General features: G+C 35.6%; 3 protein-coding genes and 2 pseudogenes across 5 annotated transcripts; all 5 read left to right on the top strand.

Moving 5' to 3' along the window:
- Positions 1–236: 236 nt before the first annotated feature.
- On the top strand, positions 237–3,770 carry LOC132177723 (perakine reductase). The gene is made up of 7 exons (XM_059590162.2): positions 237–410; positions 1,308–1,478; positions 1,624–1,827; positions 1,936–2,108; positions 2,283–2,379; positions 2,926–3,079; positions 3,311–3,770. The coding sequence occupies exons 1-7, from the start codon at positions 351–353 to the stop codon at positions 3,484–3,486; spliced, it is 1,035 nt and encodes a 344-aa protein (XP_059446145.2). The 5' UTR covers positions 237–350; the 3' UTR covers positions 3,487–3,770.
- Positions 3,771–6,656: 2,886 nt separating this feature from the next.
- On the top strand, positions 6,657–10,694 carry LOC132177755 (perakine reductase). The gene is made up of 7 exons (XM_059590200.2): positions 6,657–6,766; positions 8,546–8,716; positions 8,815–9,018; positions 9,133–9,305; positions 9,658–9,754; positions 9,908–10,061; positions 10,337–10,694. The coding sequence occupies exons 1-7, from the start codon at positions 6,707–6,709 to the stop codon at positions 10,510–10,512; spliced, it is 1,035 nt and encodes a 344-aa protein (XP_059446183.2). The 5' UTR covers positions 6,657–6,706; the 3' UTR covers positions 10,513–10,694.
- A 5,122-nt stretch (positions 10,695–15,816) lies between these two features.
- LOC132179582 (early light-induced protein, chloroplastic-like) lies at positions 15,817–16,810 on the top strand. The gene is made up of 3 exons (XM_059592320.2): positions 15,817–16,057; positions 16,200–16,235; positions 16,336–16,810. The coding sequence occupies exons 1-3, from the start codon at positions 15,905–15,907 to the stop codon at positions 16,678–16,680; spliced, it is 534 nt and encodes a 177-aa protein (XP_059448303.2). The 5' UTR covers positions 15,817–15,904; the 3' UTR covers positions 16,681–16,810.
- Positions 16,811–19,109: 2,299 nt separating this feature from the next.
- Positions 19,110–20,585, top strand: LOC148586480 (uncharacterized; annotated as a pseudogene). The gene is made up of 2 exons (XR_015911820.1): positions 19,110–20,027; positions 20,434–20,585. The product of XR_015911820.1 is annotated as an uncharacterized LOC148586480 (transcript).
- Positions 20,586–20,753: 168 nt separating this feature from the next.
- LOC132179580 (perakine reductase-like) lies at positions 20,754–22,901 on the top strand (annotated as a pseudogene). Its single transcript, XR_015911819.1, has 6 exons — positions 20,754–20,972; positions 21,071–21,274; positions 21,387–21,558; positions 21,908–22,004; positions 22,158–22,312; positions 22,576–22,901. The product of XR_015911819.1 is annotated as a perakine reductase-like (transcript).
- Positions 22,902–23,458: the final 557 nt, after the last annotated feature.

Below are 23,458 nucleotides of genomic sequence, written 5' to 3'. Positions count from 1 at the left end.
AATAAAATTGTTAGTTAAGAGGGGAAAAACTTTTTTTTCATGCCTTAAAAGTTTTATAATAATAATAAAAAAAACCTTTATATTTTATCTTTTTGTTATGAACCAAATTTATTTCGTAGGCAAATTTAGCACAAAATTGGGAATTGGGGATTATATATATTTTTTATGAGATAGACCTTTCAAAATTAGTTTTTTTTTTTTTTTTTTCGTCCCCCTTGCTCAAACTTCTGGTTTCGCGGCTGGGTGGGTGGTTACTATCAAGTGGGTGGGGGTGGGAGCATAAGAACGTATGTGAAGTCAACAGTATTGTGAAAAGTTGAAGCTTTCAACTTAGCTGTGGTATCTTGAGAATGGAGAAGAAGCCCCATATCCAAATTCCAAGAGTGAGACTTGGAAGTGAGGGACTGGAGGTAAGATTCGTCTTCTCTTCCACCCATTTGGATTATCAATTGTAGATGGATTGGTTTATAAGAATTGCTTTTGAGTTTTGAGTTTGTGGCGTTAGGATATATACACCAGAAAAGTAGGATATGTGAACCATCTGCAATTGTAGATTTGTAGTCCTACTTCAGCTTTAAAATTCCAGTTCCTTGAGGTCCGCTACAGAAATCCAAATTTTGGTCCTTAGACATAGGAAATCATGTCTTCTTTTTCCATCTTCTTGTCCTTCCTGACCTTCTTTGATCAAGTTCATCCTTTAACTGGTTTTCCAGAAGCTAGAAGGGTCAAGCATTTATAAAATTTTGGTTTTTTATTTTTTTTATTTTCATGTCCAATTAAGTCTTGAGCTAAGAGCTGAATTTCTTTCCAAAGAGAAAGGAAAGAATAGCCTTAAAGATGTATGTTGATTACTGGGCGGTAAACCAAGAATGGTCTTTGTAAGGCGTTTTGCCCAATTAGTCAATAGACCCAAACTTTGATCAAGGAGGACTCAGTTAGTGTTGGTAACTCTATTGTCCAGACAGAATGCATTGGGCAAAATGATTTTTTATTTATTTTTATTGAATACATTATCTGAAAAAGTAGCTTATTGGTATTTCAAGTTTGTAAGTCTGACCAGGAATTAAGATTTTGTTGAGCATGAATTTTGACAGGGAACATTTATGCAGATTTACATCGTAATAGTTTTTTTGATTATATGAGCTTCATAATAGCATCTTCATCTTTAAGAAGCAGAGAATCCAGCAATGGTATTGTTGAATCAAACACACCTTGGGGACTACATGGAGACCCAAATCATTGGATTGCTGACTTCCTTCATTAATTAGTTTTACTTGCATGAAACTGCTTCATTTTTCTGGCTGCAGGTTTCTAGATTGGGCTTTGGATGCGGGGGACTTTCCGGAATGCTTAATGCTCCTTTGTCGCATGAAGCTGGATGCTCCGTCATAAAGGAAGCTTTTTATAGGGGTATAACCTTCTTTGATACAGCAGATTTTTACGGACATAATCACGATAACGAGATCATGATTGGAAAGGTACTTTTACTCTCTTAAACTTTTGAAATGTTGAAAGTATGTATATGTTTGTTTAGTTGAGATTTGCATCCAATGGACAAAATAACCTTAGGAACATCTACATTCTGATATTAATGGACAAAGTTAATTATCTTGTCTTTTTTAGGCTCTGAAGCAGCTTCCTCGAGAACAAATTCAATTAGCTACAAAATTCGGTATGACCATTTCAGGGGAGGGTCAATGGGGTGTCAAGGGTACCCCTGAGTATGTACGGAAATGCTGTGAAGCTAGTCTTAAGTATCTTGATGTGGACTACATTGATCTGTACTATCAGCACCGTGTGGACATTTCAGTGCCAATAGAGGATACTGTGAGTATCATGAGATATTGTCCTTTTAAATTTATACCAAACTTTTCAGATATTTCAATCTACTGCACTGCCATAATCTTTGCTTGATTTATAACTTTGGCAAGGTAGATGGAGGAGCTCAAGAAGCTGGTGGAGGAAGGAAAGATCAAATACATTGGGCTATCAGAAGCTAGTGTAGACACAATAAGAAGAGCTCATGCAGTTCATCCCATCACTGCCTTACAAATGGAGTATTCTCTATGGACCCGTGAAATCGAAGACGAGATAATCCCACTTTGCAGGTTTATTTGATATCTAGCTCTGATGTTTGCATTTCAAAGTCAATCATTGATAATTTAAAATAGCTGAAAACTTTGTCTTCATGGTCTTTGAATTGGTTATGAATCAGAGAGCTTGAAAAGAATAGAACATCATGATATTTTCACAGCATCATTAAATGTTATTGTTAATCTCAGAGAGCTTGGTATTGGAATAGTTGCTTACAGCCCTCTTGGTCGTGGGTTCTTTGGTGGGAAGGCTGTTCTTGAGAGCTTGTCCACTGAGAGTATTTTGGTATGCAGCTGCAAATGAATTAATCATTAATTTCTATTCTTATGGAATCGGTTTGTTGTGTATACAGTATGCTGCAAATGAATAGTAAATTTTCTGCTTTTATGGAATCAGTTTGTCATGTACACATAGAGACATTAATCATTATGGTACCATATTTTGATATTGGGGGAGTTAGCTTATTAGGCAAGGCACTATGGTTCTAAGCGAACTTTAGTTGGTTAATCCGATTAGTTCATCGATGGTTGGTAATTTTAAAAAACCTCATGAATTGACTTGGCTCTATTGATTGCATCGTTTGGTGTGCCTAGTTATTCTTTGCCTTGGGATCAAATTGGTTATTAGGCAGTAAAAATTGTAATGGGCGTACTGGAAGCTATTCATAGGATCGCCTTTGGTAAAGTTATTACACGGAAGTGCCAGTGTAGGACAAACCACTAAACCTTACACTACCTATCTAGCCCCTCTAAGACAGAATATTGTTGAGTAAATCAGTTCTTTGATCACTGGAATGTGCTTTTATAACTCATATTCATGTTCTTGTCACAGCCTATGTTTCCGAGGTTCACGGGGGAGAATTTAGAGAAGAACAAAAGTCTTTATAACAAACTTGCCAACCTGGCTTCAAAGCATTCCTGCACTACTCCTCAGCTAGCTCTGGCTTGGCTTGTCCATCAGGGAGACGATATAATCCCTATCCCTGGTATATTAGACTCTTAATCTCTTTTGATATCTTCACATTTACTTGATCAAACACTTTATGTAGAGCTGCTTGTTCACTTTAATCAATGCTTTTCTTATTTCCATGAAAAACGAAATTCTACAGCTTGGGAACTTGGATATCATTTCTATTCACAATCCTTCACTGACATGTCCTGTTTCATGAACTTGGAGTAGAGCATTATGTGAAAGTTATTGATTGGATGATTTACAGGGACAACTAAGGTTCATAATCTTGATAACAACATCGGTTCCTTGGCATTGAAGCTTACACAAGAGGATTTGAAAGAAATTTGTGATGCTGTGCCCATCAATGAAGTGGCTGGTGAAAGAGAGATGTCCTTGTTAGCTCAGTATTCCTGGAAGGTTGCAAATACCCCATCAAAGTAAAGAGCAAACCTTTGAAGTTGTTGAAATGTCCATGTTGTTTGTTGAGGAATAATGAAGCAATTTATGATATCTTGCTGCTATGTGGTGGGAGAAATGTAGCATCGTCATAGAGTGATGAGAGCCATAGTTGTTGGTTATTATATATATATATATTAGCCCAAAAGTCATCTCGAAGAATAAATATATGAATACAAATGCTTAGAAAATTACTTGTTTTATATAACTTAAAAATATACCTATCCACTCTTTATTTTAAAGTGAAATAAAATGTCATTTTGTGTGTTTATTTTGCATTGGGCCTTGTAGTCATGATTTGGGCTTTCCTTTTAAATGTTAAAATGAACGGTCCATAAAAAGGTACGGTCTCTGCCAAGAGGAAACTATCCCATATTTCTCTTTCCTAAATTTTTGAAGGGACATATTTTTTTATGCATCTCTCCTTGGTGTTAACACCATGAATACTTACGGGAGTAATATTATATATTATACTTTTATTCTATTATGTTGACATGGCAGAGTTTAGTAGTCATTATATATATATATATATATATATATATATATATATATAATATCAAAGAGTTACTATACCCTACCGCGCGTTCATAATAAAATATAAGTGAGATAAAAGTGTTGTGTATAACATACTAATCTTTCGCTAGGAGAAATGTTATATTACCAACTTTTATCTCACTTTGCTGATGTAGCACAGCCAATCAACCTCTAGATTACTTTTCATTAAACAATGGTTGATCAAAAGATTGATTGTTTTTTTTTTTTTTTTTTGACATGTCCGCATAAGAGAGGGGAGAGAAATTCGAACTAGTAACCTCCACTTCATTAGGCGTGGTTCTAGTTGATTGAACTACCTCTTGGGGACCCAAAAGATTGATTGTTAGTGTCACATCATCAACAAAATATGATAAAAGTGTGATATATTGTATTACTCTTTCTCTATTTTTTGACCATTTTGAGTTTAACATCTCAGTTTTCAATTTGATTAATTTATTATTATTATTATTATTTTATTTATTTTTGATATGTCCACACAAGAGGGGGACGGGGGTTTCGAACTAATGACCTTCGCTTCATGAGGCGCAGTTTCCAGCCGATTGAACCCCCTTGGAGAACCGATTTAAGATATGAGTTTGAGTCAATTTTAAATTTGAGATATATGTAAGCTTTTTGGGAAAATAAATAATCCGATCATGATAATATAATTATGACCCTCATATCAAAAAAGAAAAAAAAAATAGTGGATGGGAAGAAGTAGGGGCATAGTAGCCTGATCACACCATGTTCAAACGAGAGTGCAATGGGAGGCTTTCGAAAGGCCCAACTAGAACTGATTTCCATTCAAACAGGAGTTCGATCGCGATAAATAAAGAAGGCATAGAAATGTGAAGAAATCAAGAAATTGACCAAAAACAAACTATTGTTTGATTTCCTGCTGATTTGGGCAGCAAAGCACATATGGGAACTTTTGCCTGATTGATAACAATCCCAACTAATTTTCTTCCTTATTTAGCATTAATCTTGGCATCAATAATATCCATAAAGATTAGGATTAAACATTTTTATTTAGTCTTTCCATATTTAGTTAATTTTGTTGCATTCTTCTATGGTTTCCATTACGTCAAGTGGTATCAGAGTCAGATTATTCGGATTTAATGGCCAACCCAAGGGAAAGAGAAGCTATTTGTTAGCTTGTTAAGTTTATAAAATAGAATTCGTCAAACTTCTTTTCTTTTTTCTATCATTTCTACTACGTCAAATGGTATCATAGTCAAATTATTCGGATTTAACGGTCAACCTGCGCAACAGTACCAATCTCACTAACAATGTCACTTGTAAGGGAGGGCCTGGTATACCAATGGGAGTACTTGCAAGCACAGTGCGAGACGCTGCATGAGATGCGCAAACTCTGGGACGCAATTGTTAGACTGACTAGGGAACCGTTCAATTTCGCGGGTGTTGATAGGTTTCTTAACAACAATGGAATTAGAAAAAAAAAAAAAAACACCTGCAACCACAACCTTTCTGTCTGTTGCAATCACACTGCCATACGAATGGTAATGCAACTGGTCGGTTTTGCCAAGACCCTAGGGACAACAGGTCGTAACTCTATTCGAACGAGATGCAGTCGGTTGATTTGGCTTGGCTCGCCAAAAGCCTCTTATCACACTCTCATTTGTTGCCCTTTTACTTCTGAACGTACGAATCACACTCCTGCTCGAACGTGGCTACGGTTGGGCCATAATGTTCTCTGCTCGAACGTACCAATCACACTCCTGGTGTTCTCTTTCCTATACTCCTAAACTTTTGTGGATCATTACCTTAGTCTGCTCAGATCAAATCCTATAGTCTGCAGAGCCGATTATTTATTTATTTATTTTTACATGTTCGCATAAAAAGGGGAGAGAAATTCGAATTAGTGACCTCCGCTTCATAAGACATGATCTCCAGTCGATTGAACTACTTTTTAAAGACCAGAGCCGAATACTTTGACACTACCTGTAGAGCTCCCAAATTAATTAATTTATAATTAACTTGGACTACTGCTATTACTACCTCGATATAATATTTTAAGCCGTCCAAATGTAAATGAGATCTCCCATAGACTCTTACAAATATAGTCTCACAACTATTCAACCACCTTCTTTGGTCCTGCAAAAGTGGTCATGGGGCTAGCTAGGTAAGTCTTCCTTAGAACATGATCCTCTCTAATTAATTTGAATTGAATAATATTCAGTTAATTATAAAAAAAAAATTATTTTTATTTTTTCACTTTTTGTGAGAAAAAAAATAACTTCTAATATAATTAATTCAATATTATCGATATGGGTGATGCTAAACATCACTCCCTGACGTGTTGCACGCCGAGGTGATTTATTATTTTAAAATAATAAAATAATAAAATTTTAATATTTTATTATTTTAATAAAAAGAAAAAGAAAAAGAAAAAGAGGCATGACGTGCATTAAAAGTCATGTAGGCATTCTTAGAATCATGACCCTATTGATATTAATTCGATATTATCTCGTCCTACCATATCCAATTTCCGACAAGTGGCCCTACCAACAATCTTATCTTGTTTCTTTCCACCAAGATATTTATCTGATGAAAGTGGGTTGGGGCAATAATAACGTATATAAAGTCGTCAGCATTGTGAAATTGCAGACACAGATTTTTCTTTTCCATAGTAAAAGCTTTTACCTTTAGAATGGAGAAGAGACCCCATATCCAGATTCCAAGAGTGAGACTTGGCAGTGAGGGACTGGAGGTAAGCTTCGCCTTCTTTTGCACCCATTTGGATTATCAATTGTAGATGGATGGGTGTATACTCAATTTTTATCAACTAGTATTAAAAATTGGATTACTTGCAAATGTAATAGGCACTATCAAATGATTAATACCCATTCTTAACAGATCACTCCCTTGATCACTATTGCCATGGATAAAGATTTCTAGGTTCATCCATGACTGTTTCTTTTATTTTTTATTTTTCTTTAATCAAGTTCATTCTTTAATTGGTTTTCCAGAAGCCAGAATAGACAAATATTTATAAATTCTTATGATACAAATGAGTCCTTTCAAATAATTTGGTGCTTCTCTTTCTTACTGTTTTGTTTTTTATTTATTTATTTTCAAAATTACATGTCAGATTAAGGCTTGAGCATGAACAGTTCAAAATCATTGTTCTGGTATTTGGTGAACCTTTGTTAGGATAGATGAATTTTGTGTATAAACAAAATAAGAGCTGAAAATTTCCTTCCAGAGAGAAAGGAAAGAATAGCCTTAAAGATGCATGTTGATTACTGGGCAGTAACCCAAGAATGGTCTTTGTAAGGCGCTTTGTCCAATTAGACAATAGAGTGCGTGGAAAAATTCTGTAACAAGACATCGTAATAATGATTTTTGATTATATGAGTTTTTTTTTTTTTTTTGTTAATTAATGAAAATTTCTAAAGAAGAACACCATCGATACAACCCTCCAGATATCAAACAGGAACTCCAGCTGCAACAACAGCAAGCAACACCATGTTGCAGATTACAATCTGCAGTAAAGCTGCAGAACTACACAAAGCCCGCTAAGCTATTTTACATACATGACTCAACGAACATCCTCAAAAAATAAAGACATAAACTGCAATTAGGCTGAACTCAAAATTTCCCTCGGCAGATTCCAACTACTGCATCACTCCAAGTTCTCCATACTCCTCTTGAATCGCCCTTTAGCAATCATTCTTTTAACAATCTCCTCTTCAGTTTTGGGCTGATTCCCATGTTTAATGTTGTTCCCTTGCATCCACAATTGGTAGACAACATCTCCCAAGCTTAACCGGCATAAGCTCACCATCATATTTTTCAAATCTTTAACACCCCACTCTAAGATATCTTCCCAACTTATACAATGATCTTTGATCAAAATTTTACTCAAAAATTCTCTCCAAATTCTCCTACTAAAGCCTCAATGAAAGAACAAACGATCTCTACATTCTATACAACTTCTGCAGAAGTGACCTGCCACATCCCCCTGCATGTCCTCAATTTAACAATCTCTCTCCGGTTGTCAACCGATCTCTAGCCACCAGGCACCAACCATAGCATAAACGCATGCCTAGGTATAGCCAATGAAAACCAAACCATCTTCCACCATGAAACAACAGGAAACTTCACTCCCAAAGCCTCCCAAGTGTCTGAACAAACATATCTCCCCTTCTTGGAGCAGGTCCATATTGGCTTATCTGCTTCTCCAAGTTCAAGTTCAGGAAGTTCACTTTGGATTTCCACCACATCTTTAGATCAAGCAGGAGGTCATTTCCAACTCCTTCAAAAATGACAGAAGATAATTTTGCTACCAATGAACGGCCTACATCATAAACAACTCAGTATCCATATCTGTCATATAACGCTTCAATCGGGTGCCACCAATCCAACCACATGAAGATACATAATTTTTAAGAAGCAAATCATGAATTGAACACACCTTGGGGACTACATGGAAACTTGCATGAAACTGCTTCATTTTTCTTCTCATGGCATCCTTTTCTGGCTGCAGGTTTCTAGATTAGGCTTTGGATGTGGGGGACTTTCCGGGATGCTTAATGCTCCTTTGTCACATGAAGCTGGATGTTCCGTTGTAAAGGAAGCTTTTTATAGGGGTATAACCTTCTTTGATACAGCAAATGTTTATGGACAGAATCATGATAACGAGATAATGATTGGCAAGGTACTCTAATCCTATTCAAATGTTGATTGTATATGTTTGTTTGGTTGCGATTTACATTCTGATATTAGTGGACAAAGTTAATTATCTTGTCCTTTTAGGCTCTGAAGCAGCTTCCTCGAGAAAGAATTCAATTAGCTACAAAATTTGGTATGAGCATATCAGAGGAGGGTCAATTGGGCATCAAGGGTACACCTGAGTATGTACGACAATGCTGTGAAGCTAGTCTTAAGTGTCTCGATGTGGACTACATTGATCTGTACTATCAGCACCGTGTGGACATTTCAGTGCCAATAGAGGATACTGTGAGTGTCATGAGATATTGTCCTTTTAAGTTTATACAAACCTTTTGTTTTCACATATTTCAATCTATTGCACTGCATAATCTCTGCTGCTTTATAACCTATTTGGCATGGTAGATGGAGGAGCTCAAGAAGCTGGTGGAGGAAGGAAAGATCAAATACATTGGGCTATCAGAAGCTGGTGTAGACACAATAAGAAGAGCTCATGCAGTTCACCCCATCACTGCCTTACAAATGGAGTATTCTCTATGGACTCGTGATATCGAAGACGAGATAATCCCACTTTGCAGGTTTATTTGATATTTAGCTCTGATGTTTGCATTCCAAAGTCCATCATTAATATATTAAGATAGCTGAAAATGTTGTCTTCATGGTCTTTGAATTGGCTATTAATCAGTGATTTTAAGAACAATAGAACATTACAATACTTTCACAACATCATTCATTGTAGGGGTGGAACCTCCCCAAAATTTAAAAAATGTCATAAAAATTTGAAAATTTCTTCTAAATTTTAGGTATTTTTATGAAATTGACCCTCCTAAATTAACTTTTACCCCCAAAAATTTTATTTTGTGTAATTTTCTCCCCCTCTCCTAAAATTCTGGTTTCGCCCCTGATTCAATGTTACTGTTAATCTCACAGAGAGCTTGGTATTGGGATAGTGGCATATAGCCCTCTTGGCCATGGTTTCTTTGGCGGCAAAGCAGTCGTGGAGAGCTTGGCTAATGAGAGTTTAATGGTATGCGAGCACAAATAAATTTATCTCATGTTTCTATACACAAACACATAAATATCAAGTAATTCTCTCTCTTAACAATGTAGAAATGTTATTAAATCAAATATTTTTACAAGAAGAATTGATAAGTACGCTCATATGATGTTCCTGGCATAGGCTAATCATCCAAGGTTTATTGGGGAGAATTTAGAGAAGAACAAACTTCTATATGCCCGACTTGCCAACATGGCTTCAAAGCATGCCTGCACTCCTCCTCAGCTAGCTCTGGCTTGGCTTCTCCATCAGGGAGACGATATAATCCCTATCCCTGGTATATTTGACTCGTAATCTCTTTAGATATCTTCACATAATTTACTAGATCAACTCTATGTAGAACTGCCTGTTCACTTTAATCAATGCTTTTCTTATTTCCATGAAAAACAAAATTCTACTCCTGAATTGTCTGGTTAGACATATTTCAATTCTAACCACATCTACAGCTTGGGAACTTGTACCATTTCTTGTCACAGTCCTTCACTGGCATTTCCTGTTTCATGAACTTGGAGTAGAGCATTATGTGAAAGTTATTGATTGGATGATTTACAGGGACAACTAAGGTTCATAATCTTGATAACAACATCGGTTCCTTGGCATTGAAGCTTACACAAGAGGATTTGAAAGAAATTTGTGATGCTGTGCCCATCAATGAAGTGGCTGGTGAAAGAGAGATGGCCTTGTTAGCTCAGTATACCTGGAAGGTTGCAAATACCCCATCAAAGTAATTGCAGAGTACAGACGTGGAAAGTAAAGAGCAAGCCTTCGAAGTTGTTGAATTGTCCATGTTATGTTGTAAGGAATAATAAAGAAATTTATGATATCTTTCTATCTGGTGGGAGAAATGTAGCATCGTCATATAGTGATAAATTTTAATAATAAAGCTTGGTAATTAAATTTTAATTATTAATATATACTTCTAGTTCTTTGAAAAGAATCATGGATAAAATGAAGTTAAAAAATGTTATATATGTACTTGGTAACTCTAAAAGTTATGAGGTATCCAAAAATCATCGCGAAGAATAAATATGTTAAATGTGATGCATACAAATAGAGGTGTAAATGAGCCGAGTTTGAGCGAGCTTTTCTTGTTTGGGCTCGGCTTGTTTAAATTTTACTCGAGCTCGAGTCGAGCTTAAGGATGAGCCAAAAAATCGAGCTTGAGCTCATAATAAATCAAGTCGAGCCGAGTCAGTTCACGAGCTGGTTCTTATATTTAATTTAATTTATTGTTTTATTATAAATTTAAACTTCAAGTACTCTTAAACGGCTCAATAAGTCAGCTTGCATATGAGTATTTGTTTAGTCTGGCTAGCGAAGTATGGAGCTCGAGTCAATACAACAAGGCACTTGGTTTCAAAGAAAAAGGATATGCATCATTTTATAATAAAATAATACTATTAGAAAAAAAAAAAATCATCAATTTTTAATATTAATATGAGAAATTATGTGAATAACTACTAATTTGAGCTTTATACGAGCTGCTCACGAGCTTAGCCGAGTCGAGCCGAGCTAGCTTCATTTAATATTCAAGCTAGGATTCGTGTTCACGAAACGCTTCATTTAATATTCGAGTCGAGCACGAGTCGAGCTTATGCAAGCCAAACTCGAGATTGCTCGCGAGACGCTTCGCTCATTTAACAGCCCTACATACAAATGCTTAGAAAATTACATGTTTTATATAACTTATAAATATACCACTCTACTTTAATTTGAAGTAAAATTAAAAGTCATTTTGTGTGTTTATTTTGTATTCAGCCTCCTTGTCAAGATTTTTGCGTTCATTTAAAATATAGGGTTAATAACTTTTTTAATACTTGGGTTTGCAGTTTTTTATTTTTTTCCACATAGGGTTCCAAAACAGTCACAAATGGTACTCGATCTATGGGAAAATACGAACTTGATGCCTCTGTTAGTTTCCGTTATACTCCGTCATTTGGTGGTCAACCACCCCCCAGGCCAATCTAGGGGTGGTCAAACCACCTCAAGGGTCTTGGGGGTGCCTTCGGCCATACACTGAGGCCGGCCTAGGGTGGCTGAAGCCACCTCCATGGCCAAAATGGTGGTGGGCAGCCACCTCCAAGGCCTTTGAGGGTTGCTTCAGCCACGCCCTTTTTGGCCGTTAGGGGTGGCCGAGCCACCCCGAGGCCTCGAGCCACACCCAATTGGGCCGCAAGGGGTGGCTGAATCCACCCCCGAGGCCCCATAAAATTTTCAATTTTTATTTTTTATTTTTTATTGTTTTTTAGATTTAGTTTTTTATTATTATTATTATTATTTTTTATTTTTAGGACACGTGGCATTGTTATATGGTGACACGTGTAACAAAGATATCAAGTTAGTCTTTTCCTATAGGTCAAGTACCATTTGTGACTATTTTGGAACCTTAGGTGGGAACAAATAGAAAACTGCAAACCCATGTACTAAAAAAATTATTAACCCTAAAATGTTTTGTCTCTACCAAATGGGAACTATCACATCTTTCTCTTTCCTATATTTTTGAGGTAATTACACTTCTTTAGAGCATTTACATTGGCCTCAACAAATTAGTTTTTTGACTATTTTAACTAGCAATGCAACAAAAAATGCTCTACATCAGGCTCAATAAAATGATTAAGGATTTGTTGAGATGCTACAGTGCTCAACAAATTTGATGAGCATTGTAGCTCAACAAATCTTTATTTATATTAATGGGCAACTTTACTTTAGACTTTTTAATTACCTTGCGATTTGACAATACTTCTCAAACTTCAAAAACTTTCAATTTGAACCTATAAATTTTTAATTGCAGTTAATTTGAACCCATCCGTCAGATTTAGCCATTATCTTCTAATAGCAATACCTAAAAAGACCAAAATATCCATAATTTTTTTTTTTACTTTTATTTTTTAATTTTTAATTTGGAATTAAGGGTAAATTTGGAATTTTATAAAAAAAGTCAGGGGTATAAATGTCATTATCTCACTTTTAACGTTAAAAATCTGATGGATGGATTCAAATTGACTGCAATTGAAAGTTTAGGAAATCAAATTGAGAGGTTTTGAAGTTTGGGGGCTTGTCAAATCGAGTGATAATTTAAGGGTTTAAAGTGGAGTTACCGCTTATATTAATAATAAAAGTGATCTTGCTTTCTCTCTACCTTGAGAATACGAAAAGTCGACAAATAAATAATATTTTAAATAGAAAAGTAAAAATGAATAGCTAAAATGTTGAGCTAAATATAGGTGATTTGAAAAAATAAATAACTAAAATAGAAAAATGTATTTTTTTAGCTAAATAGTTGTTGAGCAAGATATGAATGCTCTAAGCATCTCCGTTAGTGTTAACACCATGTATAGTTATAAGAGTAATACTTTTGCGACACTTTTATTTAAGGACTATTTACAACCCTAATGGCTGATTGAAGGACTATTTACAACCCTATTGTGTTAGCATAATAAGATAAAAGTGAGATAAAGTTAGATATTTTCTTTTCATTAAACAATGGTTGATAAAAAACTGATTGTCATTACTGCACATCTTGAATTATATATATATATATATATATATATATATATATATATATGGAGTTTTAAGCTTGAGAGGTTAAAATTATTGTACAAAAGGGGGAAGAGGATTCGAACAAGTGACATTCGTTTTATTAGGCGTGATCCCAGCCGATTGAACTACCTCTTAGGGACAACACGTGGTATTTTAAAATGCTATCCAGTATCATTTTAAGTTAAACTGTGCGTTTAAAATCAAAAGACACGTACGTTTTGATAACTGAACTAGTTATGTAAATCAAAAGACACGCACATTATGATAACTGAACCGGTTATATGGCGTTTTAGCATGCTGCCAAGTGTCATTTTAAGTCTTATATATATATATATATATATATATATATAGATATATATAGAGAGAGAGAGAGAGAGAGAGAGCGAGAGGCTCAACTAAACCCGATCTAAGACCCGGCCAATTTTTGTAGACATATGTTTTAATTTTTGTCTCTTTTTTAAAATTTCAATTTTTTTTTTTTTGGATGAATGAACCTAACACTTATATAACTTTGTGCAACGTAAATAAAAGTTGGGTCTTAAATAGGACTCAGTTGAGCTCCTATCATATCTCTTAAGTTAAAGTAATTCTAGAAGCCTTTATTATATCACTCTTGTTTCCTTTCAAGAAAGATATAACTCTTAAAATCAAAAGAGACGTACCTAACTGAACCTGTCTAAGTAGAATAAGTCAAAACATCACATTCCACAGTCTACTTCTCCCAAATCTCTCTCTCTCTCTCTCTCTCTCTCTCGCTGGTACGCTTCTAGCTTCTTCTTCCATATAGTGTGTTGGATTTCAGATATTTGTTTCACATTCAATTTATTTGAAATTTTCAACTGATTTTTGGATTCCAGATATTTGTATACGCAGTGGCTACGTACATCGATCTGCAAGGCCCAGTCCAACTTACGTGTCTTTTAACTTAATATATCTATACAGTACTGTTAGCAATGATCTGAAATATATTTTGTCCTTTTTTTTTTTTTTTTTTTTTCCTTCTGTGGGACTTTTGGCTTCTGATAGTTTAAGAGGGAGAGACAGAGAGTATTAACGTAATCCATAGATGGTGCCAAACAACAAGCAACAAATACCTTAAATGTGATATTTTGAAAATCTTGGAAACACATCCGTTCCAACTACTGTCATTCGATCTTAAGGCTCTCAAGGAAAAAATAAAATAAAATAAAATCTAAAATTCTCTTTCTTTTTCTTCTCTCTTCTACTTTCTGTTTCTTTTTAGTTTGTAAATCGTTTAATAACGAGGCATCATTAAAAAAAAAAAAAAAAAAGGCTCTCAAGGAAAAAATAAAATAAAATAAAATCTAAAATCTCTTTTTTTTTCTTCTTTCTTCTACTTTCTGTATCTTTTTAGTTTGTAAATGGTTTTATAACGAGGCATAACTGTATCCTTCTTTCAACCATCTTTCAACTATCTTTTTTTTTTTTTTTTTTTTTTTTGGTAAATCTAATGGATCTACATAAAAGTTCAATGGTAGATTCACCAATTATATGAAGATGATTGAAATAATGATTTTTACCATTCATCTTTGATAATTGTTAATCAGAAATTCATGTTTGGACATTGATCTAGGGTTGAAGAATTTTATTTTATTTTATTTTTTCAGAATTTGTTGGTTTAATTATTCAACAGTACTCTTTTGTAAACAATTTGTAATATGCATTTAAAGAATTTTCAAGTCTTTTTAAATTTTTATTTTCTATACTTTTTTTAAAGCATTAGTTTCTAATAATATATTTCGCTTTAGTAGAATTTGATGAAGAAGAGACTACAGTTTTCACAATTTGTTGGAGGAATATTCTTAATTTGTGCTTGATTTGTGATGTGTGTATGGTTGCTTGAATTAGCGTTACACAATTTGAAATTTAAGGCTGGTGTAGGAATAATTATAGTGTGCTATGAGTAAAAACTATACATACATCAAAATGTAAGTACTGTGGTCTCTGAATTCCCACAAACTTTTCCTATCATATACGATATACTACAAAAAATTGAGTATTTAGTAACGTATACACATTATCAAGAATTTTAAAACATCACCTTCTAGTGACGTGTCATTGTGTAACACGTCCCTAAAAAAATTTGTGCCGTTAATTAAAACCAATTAGTGATAATTATATGAAACAAGAAAAACGAATGCATGCGAGAAAGTGATTCTCATTTAACTTTAGAGAAATTTACCCCCATTGGCCAACAACAGAAAACTGAGCCACACAATCTGTGACTAGTGAGGGTTTGGAATGTGCTAGTCCGTAGAAAAGACAAATTAATGCTGGAACCATTTTGGCCTCAAACTCACAAGTGAAATGCAGCGGTGCTTGTGAGGGCCACGCCGCGCGCTTACACCATCATGTACGTGGACAAACGAACCCATGCACGTGAACCAATGAGCTTTTCAAAAAATATATACAAATATCCACCCCTCTGCCTTCCTCGCACACTATATATACGCACCCATACTCTCGTAGAAGTACAATATCCACACTCACAAATAGGCATTAATTCCAAGCTCACATTTCTCCACTACATAATTTAGCATTTGTTCGCACTAAGCATTCATGATGACTACTTCGGCTGCAATGCAATCCTGCTTGGCCACCCCAGCTGTGACCCGTTTGGCCAATGGGTCTAGGGTGAACCAGTTTCTTCCCAGCACTTATGTGCCACGTTTGCCTAGGAATGCTACCATGCGTGTGCGGTCCATGGCAGAGGTACGTAGAGTCTGAAGCTTCTCTTTTTCTTCTTCTTATTATTATTATTATTTTCCCAGGTTTTAGCTTAACTAAGTAACGATCACATGCTGATTGATGTGCAATAAATGATCCTAACCGTCTGTAATTCCTTGGCTTACAGAAAGACAAGCAAGAGCAACCAACACCTAAACCTAAGGTACGTATAAATAGTACTAGTGCTGTAGGATATATATATAACTATTTGTACACCGTTGTACCATGCATTTTGATTTGACAAGGTGTTTTGGTATGAGCAGATGAGCACGAACTTCTCTGACTTGTTTGCATTCAGTGGGCCCGCACCGGAGAGGATCAACGGCAGGCTAGCCATGGTTGGCTTCGTTTCTGCGATGGCGGTAGAGCTATACAGGGGCCAGGATGTGTTTGCTCAGATATCCAACGGCGGGATCCCATGGTTCGTAGGAACCACCATTGTGCTATCATTTGCATCTCTGATTCCTTTGTTCAAAGGGGTGAGCGTGGAGTCCAAGTCAGACGGGTTTATGACTTCAGATGCTGAGATGTGGAATGGGAGGTTTGCCATGTTGGGTTTGGTTGCACTTGCCTTCACCGAGTATATGAAGGGTGGAACACTTGTGTAGACTCTGATTTTGCTACTTAGAAGTAATTAGAACCGATGAATAAAACAATATAGTTCCATATATGTAATTCTGAAGCAAATAGTGTAAACCAATGTTAGTAAATCAAAGCATACGAATTTATCATTTCAAATGGGACCTCTCTACATGCATGTGCCTTTTTTTTTCTTTGATGACGGAACCTCGACAAAATGCACAAATGGATTGACACATTTGGGGAGTATTTTAGTGAGTTTATAACATAGCCTACGGAGACATCACACACAACAGTCCACTCTTTCTATTCCTTTTCTCTCTAGCTTGTGCGGCTCTGTATGTAATACCCAGAACAAAAGGACCCATGTCCTTTATATATAGATAGAATGACTATGTTAATTGGCACCCAAAAAACAAGTTCAATTTGGTGTCAAAAAAACCTAATACAAAGTCTAAAATTAAATCTGAGATCGAATCCCAAACTAAGAGTAAAACTAACAGATTCCATCTACTTAATGGGATGAGTGTCACCACATCAATAGTTTCCACTTTGACTTAATCTCATTAAGTCTAATAATACAAATCTCCTTCAGATGCCTCTGGCCAAGTCCCTAAGTGCTATCATAATCCATAACTGCATTTTTTGAACTTGAGCATAGGACCTAATTCAGACAAAACAACCAGTATTTGTAGAAAATCCTACATTTTAATTAATTGTTTGTCATACCTAAACAAATAAAAGCAATTTAAACACATTTTATCTAATTAAAATTCAAAACGCGGATTTAAGCATTAGGGAGAGATATGAACCGGGTCAATTTTAACGGTTAAGTGAAAGACCCTAAACGTTTTTTTTTTTTTGGGAGAATCCTAAACATATTAATACACATGTTAAAGTGACTAAACGTATTAATACATAACAATTTGATTTGTATTATTTGTTACATTATTTGATTTGGACATTAATAATACTTAATATATTGAATAATTTATATACGGAAAACTATTAATCGGTTAAGTGAGAGACCCTAAACGTATTTTTATTTTTATTTTTGGAGAATCATAAACGTATTAATATAGATATTAAAGTAACTAAACTTATTAATGCATAATAATTTGATTTGTATTATTTGTTTCCTTATTTGAATTGGACATTAATAATAATTAATTTATTGAATAATTCATATATGGAAAATTATCGAAATATAATTAAATGCCCTTAGTTAAGCTAATTTAATGACCGGTTTTTAAAGTAAAAAGCCGGTTCACTCTTAAAAAGTGATGGGTTTAACATGCAAATATTATGTCTTAAAAAACCGGTTTAACCTTTAAAAAAAATGAGTTCACGCCACATATCGTAATTTTAAAGCATTTTTAAGAGAAGTTTTGGCTATTATATATATATATTCAACCCACAAGTTTAAAAGTAAAAATTAAGGAACATATTTAATTATTAAACTTCTATCAGAAAAGATATATAACTACACTATAGATTATAAGTTAACTTCATAAAAATGTATCCAGATACTTACTTGTAAAGGTGGATCAACTGGAAACAAATTTATGGCTTCTGAATTGAAGCTGAATCCACTGAAGAAAGGGCGTAGGACAGAACAAAGGAATCAATGACACATATATTATATATATAAGAACCGCATATAGCAAGCAAATGGAAAAACTAAAAATCAATAACAAGATTCATTAAAATGGGCACGTGACCTCCAGTTTATTAGAAATGAGGAATGAACCTCCATCGATACAACCTTCCAGATATCAAACAGGAACTCCAGCAAGCAACATCATATTGCAAATTACAATCTGCAGTAAAGCAGAAGAACACAAAGCCCGCTAAGCTATTTTACATGCATGACTCAACGAACATCCTCAAAGACAAAGACACAATCTGCAATTAGGCTGAACTCAAAATTTTCCAACTACTGCATAACGCCAAGTTCTCCATTCTCCTCTTGAATCGCCCTTTAGCAATCATTCTTCCGCCCTGATTTATTTTTCATTAATGCAAATGAAGTAAAGTTTCTGCAACTTCTTTCTCAGTTTTCTCTCCTCATGCATTTGCATAGTTTGATATGGTATCAGAGCAGGTTTCGTTCTTCATCGTGCTTTCTTCTTTTCTTTCCTTCTTCATCTAAGATTCCTCTGTTTTTCATCTATATCTCCTCTGTTCTTCTTTTGATCTTCAAAGATGCCTTCGATTCCTGATAATACAACTGTTGATGCCTCTGCTGATGGTGTTAACTCCATGGACACTGTTCCATTAAGCTCCACGCCTTCTGGTGTGGAGTTTTCCAGTCCTTTCTATCTCCATCATGGAGATAGTCCAGGGACTCTACTTGTTTCCCAACCTTTGGTTGGAAACAATTATCATACTTGGAAGAGATCCATGTCAATGGCACTTTCGGCCAAAAAGAAGCTTGGTTTCATTGATGGCTCTCTGGCAAAACCATCAACGGACACTCCTGAGTATTTTGCATGGGATTGATGCAATAATATGGTATTGAGCTGGATTCTCAATTCAGTGTCTCAGGAGATCTCTAGTATCATCTACATCGAATCTGCTCAAGAGATGTGGGATGACATTAAGGAGCGTTTCTCTCAATCAAATGGACCTCGAATCTTTCAGTTGCGAAAGGCCATTTCTGCTCTTTCTCAGAACAACCAATCTGTGAGTTCCTACTATACCTCTCTTAAAGGATTTTGGGATGATCTGAATAACTATCGCCCCCTGCCTTTGTGCTCTTGTGGAACTTCACGCACTGTTCTTGAGTATCAACATTGAGAATATGTGTTCCAATTCTTGATGAGACTCAATGAGTCATTTTCTCACATCAGAGGACAGATTCTGTTGATGGATCGATTGCCGTAGATCAATAAGATTTTTTCCATGGTTGTGCAAAAAGAGGGTCAGAGAGAAATTACCTCTACCTTCTTTGCTCGTTTGAACCATGCCCCTGCTGTGATGTCAAGGTTTATTCCATCTGCCCCTGTTGCAATGGTGCCAAAGTATCCTCCACCTTATCCTTCTCATCCTCAAGGCTCAAGGACACAAGGTTATCCTCGTAAGGAGCGTCCACTTTGCACTCACTGTGGTCTCCTTGGCCATACTATTGAGAAATGCTATAAGTTGCATGGCTATCCTCCAGGATACAAATTCACCAAAGGAAAGAATGCTGCTTATGCTCCTTCAGCAAATCTGGTGTATGTCTCCCCCATGCCCTAAATTCCAATCACTTCTGAGCAATGCCAGCAACTGTTAATCTTGCTTAGATCCAAGATTCCAGATGATGCCTCTACTCATGCTTCTGCTCATACTGTCACCACTGACAACCAAGACCATTTGCTCAGTGAGATGGCAGGTAATACACGCCATTCTTTTTGTTTTCAATCTTCTACTCTAGGAGATAAACACTCTGTTTTTTCTTCCAATCATCTTTTTCAAATGGCTGTTAAGAACTCTGTTGATTATCCATGGATAATTGATACTGGTGCAACAGATCACATGGTCTGTTCTCTCTCGTTTCTTACAACAATCACTTCCATTGTTTCTAAACAAGTTAAACTACCGAATGGTAATCTTGCTGCAGTCACACATATAGGCACTGTTAGAATTAATGCATCATTAACTCTTACAAATGTCTTATGCGTTCCTTATTTTTCTTTCAATTTGATTTCTGTAAGCAAATTGATCAAAGTTCTTCACGGTTGTTTAATTTTCCTTGCTGAATTTTGTTTCATTGAGCACATATTGGCTTCTTGGAGCAGGTCCATATTGGCTTATCTGCATCTCCAAGTTCATGTTCAGGAAGTTTACTTTGGATTTCCACCACATCTTTAGATCAAGCAGGAGGCCATTTCCAACTCCTTCAAAAATGACAGAAGGTAATTTTGCTGCCAATGAACTGCCTACATCATAAACAACTTAGTACCCATATCTGTCATATAACGCTTCAATCGGGTGCCCCCAATCCAACCACATGAAGATACATAATTTTTAAGAAGCAAATCATGAATTGAACACACCTTGGGGACTACATGGAAACCCAAATCATTGGTTCCTGTCTGACTTCACTAGTTTTACTTGCATGAAACTGCTTCATTTTTCTTCTCACGGCATCCTTTTCTGGCTGCGGGTTTCTAGATTGGGCATTGGATGCAGGGGACTTTCCAGGATACTTAATGCTCCTTTGTCACATGAAGCTGGATGTTCCGTTGTAAAGGAAGCTTTTTATAGGGGTATAACCTTCTTTGATACAGCAAATGTTTACGGACATAATCATGATAACGAGATAATGATTGGCAAGGTACTCTAATCCTATTCAAATGTTGATTGTATATGTTAGTTTGGTTGCGATTTACATTCTGATATTAGTGGACAAAGTTAATTATCTTGTCCTTTTAGGCTCTGAAGCAGCTTCCTCGAGAAAGAATTCAATTAGCTACAAAATTTGGTATGAGCATTTCAGAGGAGGGTCAATTGGGCGTCAAGGGTACACCTGAGTATGTACGACAATGCTGTGAAGCTAGTCTTAAGTGTCTCGATGTGGACTACATTGATATGTACTATCAGCACCGTGTGGACATTTCAGTGCCAATAGAGGGTACTGTGAGTGTCATGAGATATTGTCCTTTTAAGTTTATACAAACCTTTTGTTTTCAGATATTTCAATCTACTGCACTGCATAATCTTTGCTTGATTTATAACTTTGGCAAGGTAGATGGAGGAGCTCAAGAAGCTGGTGGAGGAAGGAAAGAGCAAATACATTGGGCTATCAGAAGCTAGTGTAGACACAATAAGAAGAGCTCATGCAGTTCATCCCATCACTGCCATACAAATGGAGTATTCTCTATGGACTCGTGATATCGAAGAGAGATAATCCCACTCTGCAGGTTTATTTGATATCTAGCTCTGATGTTTGCATTCCAAAGTCCATCATTAATATATTAAGATAGCTGAAAATGTTGTCTTCATGGTCTTTGAATTGGCTATGAATCAGTGATTTTAAGAACAATAGAACATTACAATACTTTCACAGCATTCATTGCAGGGGTGGAACCACCCCAAAATTTTAAAAATGTCATAAAAATTTGAAAATTTCTTCTAAATTTTAGGTATTTTTATGAAATTGACCCCCCTAAATTAACTTTTACCCCCAAAAATTTTATTTTGTGTAATTTTCTCCCCCTCTCCTAAAATTCTGGTTTCGCCCCTGATTCAATGTTACTGTTAATCTCACAGAGAGCTTGGTATTGGGATAGTGGCATATAGCCCTCTTGGCCATGGCTTTTTTGGCGGCAAAGCAGTCGTGGAGAGCTTGGCTAATAAGAGTTTCATGGTATGCGAGCACAAATAAATTTGTCTCATGTTTCTATACACAAACACATAAATATCAAGTAATTCCCTCTCTTAACAATGTAGAAATGTTATTAAATCAAATCTTTTTACAAGAAGAATTGATAAGTACGCTCATATGATGTTCCTGGCATAGGCTAATCATCCAAAGGTTTAATGGGGAGAATTTAGAGATGAACAAACTTCTATATGCCCGACTTGCCAACCTGGCTTCAAAGCATGCCTGCACTCCTCCTCAGCTAGCTCTGGCTTGGCTTCTCCATCAGGGAGACGATATAATCCCTATCCCTGGTATATATATTAGACTCTTAATCTCTTTAGATATCTTCACATTTACTTGATCAACTCTATGTAGAGCTGCCTGTTCACTTTAATCAATACTTTTTCTTCTTTCCATGAGAAACAAAATTCTACTCCTGAATTGTCTGGTTAGACATATTTCAATTCTAACCACATCTACAGCTTGGGAACTTGGACCATTTCTTGTCACATTTCCTGTTTCATGAACTTGGAGTAGAGCATTATGTGAAAGTTATTGATTGGATGATTTACAGGGACAACTAAGTTTCATAATCTTGATAACAACATCGGTTCAATTCCCTGGCATTGAAGCTTACACGAGGATTTTAAAGAAATTTGTGATGCTGTGCCCATCAATGAAGTGGCTGGTGAAAGAGAGATGGCCTTGTTAGTTCAGTATGCCTGGAAGGTTGCAAATACCCCATCAATGTAATTGCAAAGTACAGACGTGGAAAGTAAAGAGCAAACTTTTGAAGTTGTTGAATTGTCCGGCCATGTTATCTTGTAAGGAATAATAAAGCAATTTATGATATCTTGCTGATATGTGGTGGGAGAAATGTAGCATCGTCATATAGTGATAAATTTTAATAATAAAGCTTGGTAATTAAATTTTAATTATTAATATATACTTCTAGTTCTTTGAAAAGAATCATGGATAAATGAAGTTAAAAAATGTTATATATGTACTTGGTAACTCTAAAAGTTATGAGTAATCCAAAAATCATCTCGAAGAATAAATATGTTCTTAGAAAATTACTTGTTTTATATAACTTATAAATATACCATTCTGCTCTTTAATTTAAAGTAAAATTAAAAGTCATTTTGTGTGTTTATTTTGTATTCGGCCTCGCTTTCAAGATTTGGGCGTTCATTTAAAATATAGGGTTAATAACTTTTTTAATACTTGGGTTTGCAATTTTTTATTTTTTCCCACATAGGGTTTCAAAACAGTCACAAATGGTACCTGACTTATGGAAAAATACCAACTTGATATCTCCGTTAGTTTCCGTTACACTCCGTCATGGGGTGGCCAGCCACCCCATTTTGGCCAATGGAGGTGGCTGGCCACCCCCATTTTGGCCAATGGAGGTGGCTGGCCACCCCATTTTGGCCATTGGGGGTGGTTGAGCCACCCTC

The sequence above is a fragment of the Corylus avellana genome, chromosome 4 (genome assembly GCF_965113065.1).
Source record: "Corylus avellana chromosome 4, dhCorAvel1.hap1.2, whole genome shotgun sequence".
NCBI classification, from domain to species: Eukaryota; Viridiplantae; Streptophyta; class Magnoliopsida; order Fagales; family Betulaceae; genus Corylus; species Corylus avellana.
Note: the sequence above shows the minus strand (reverse complement) of the source record. Positions and strands in the feature narration are given on the sequence as shown.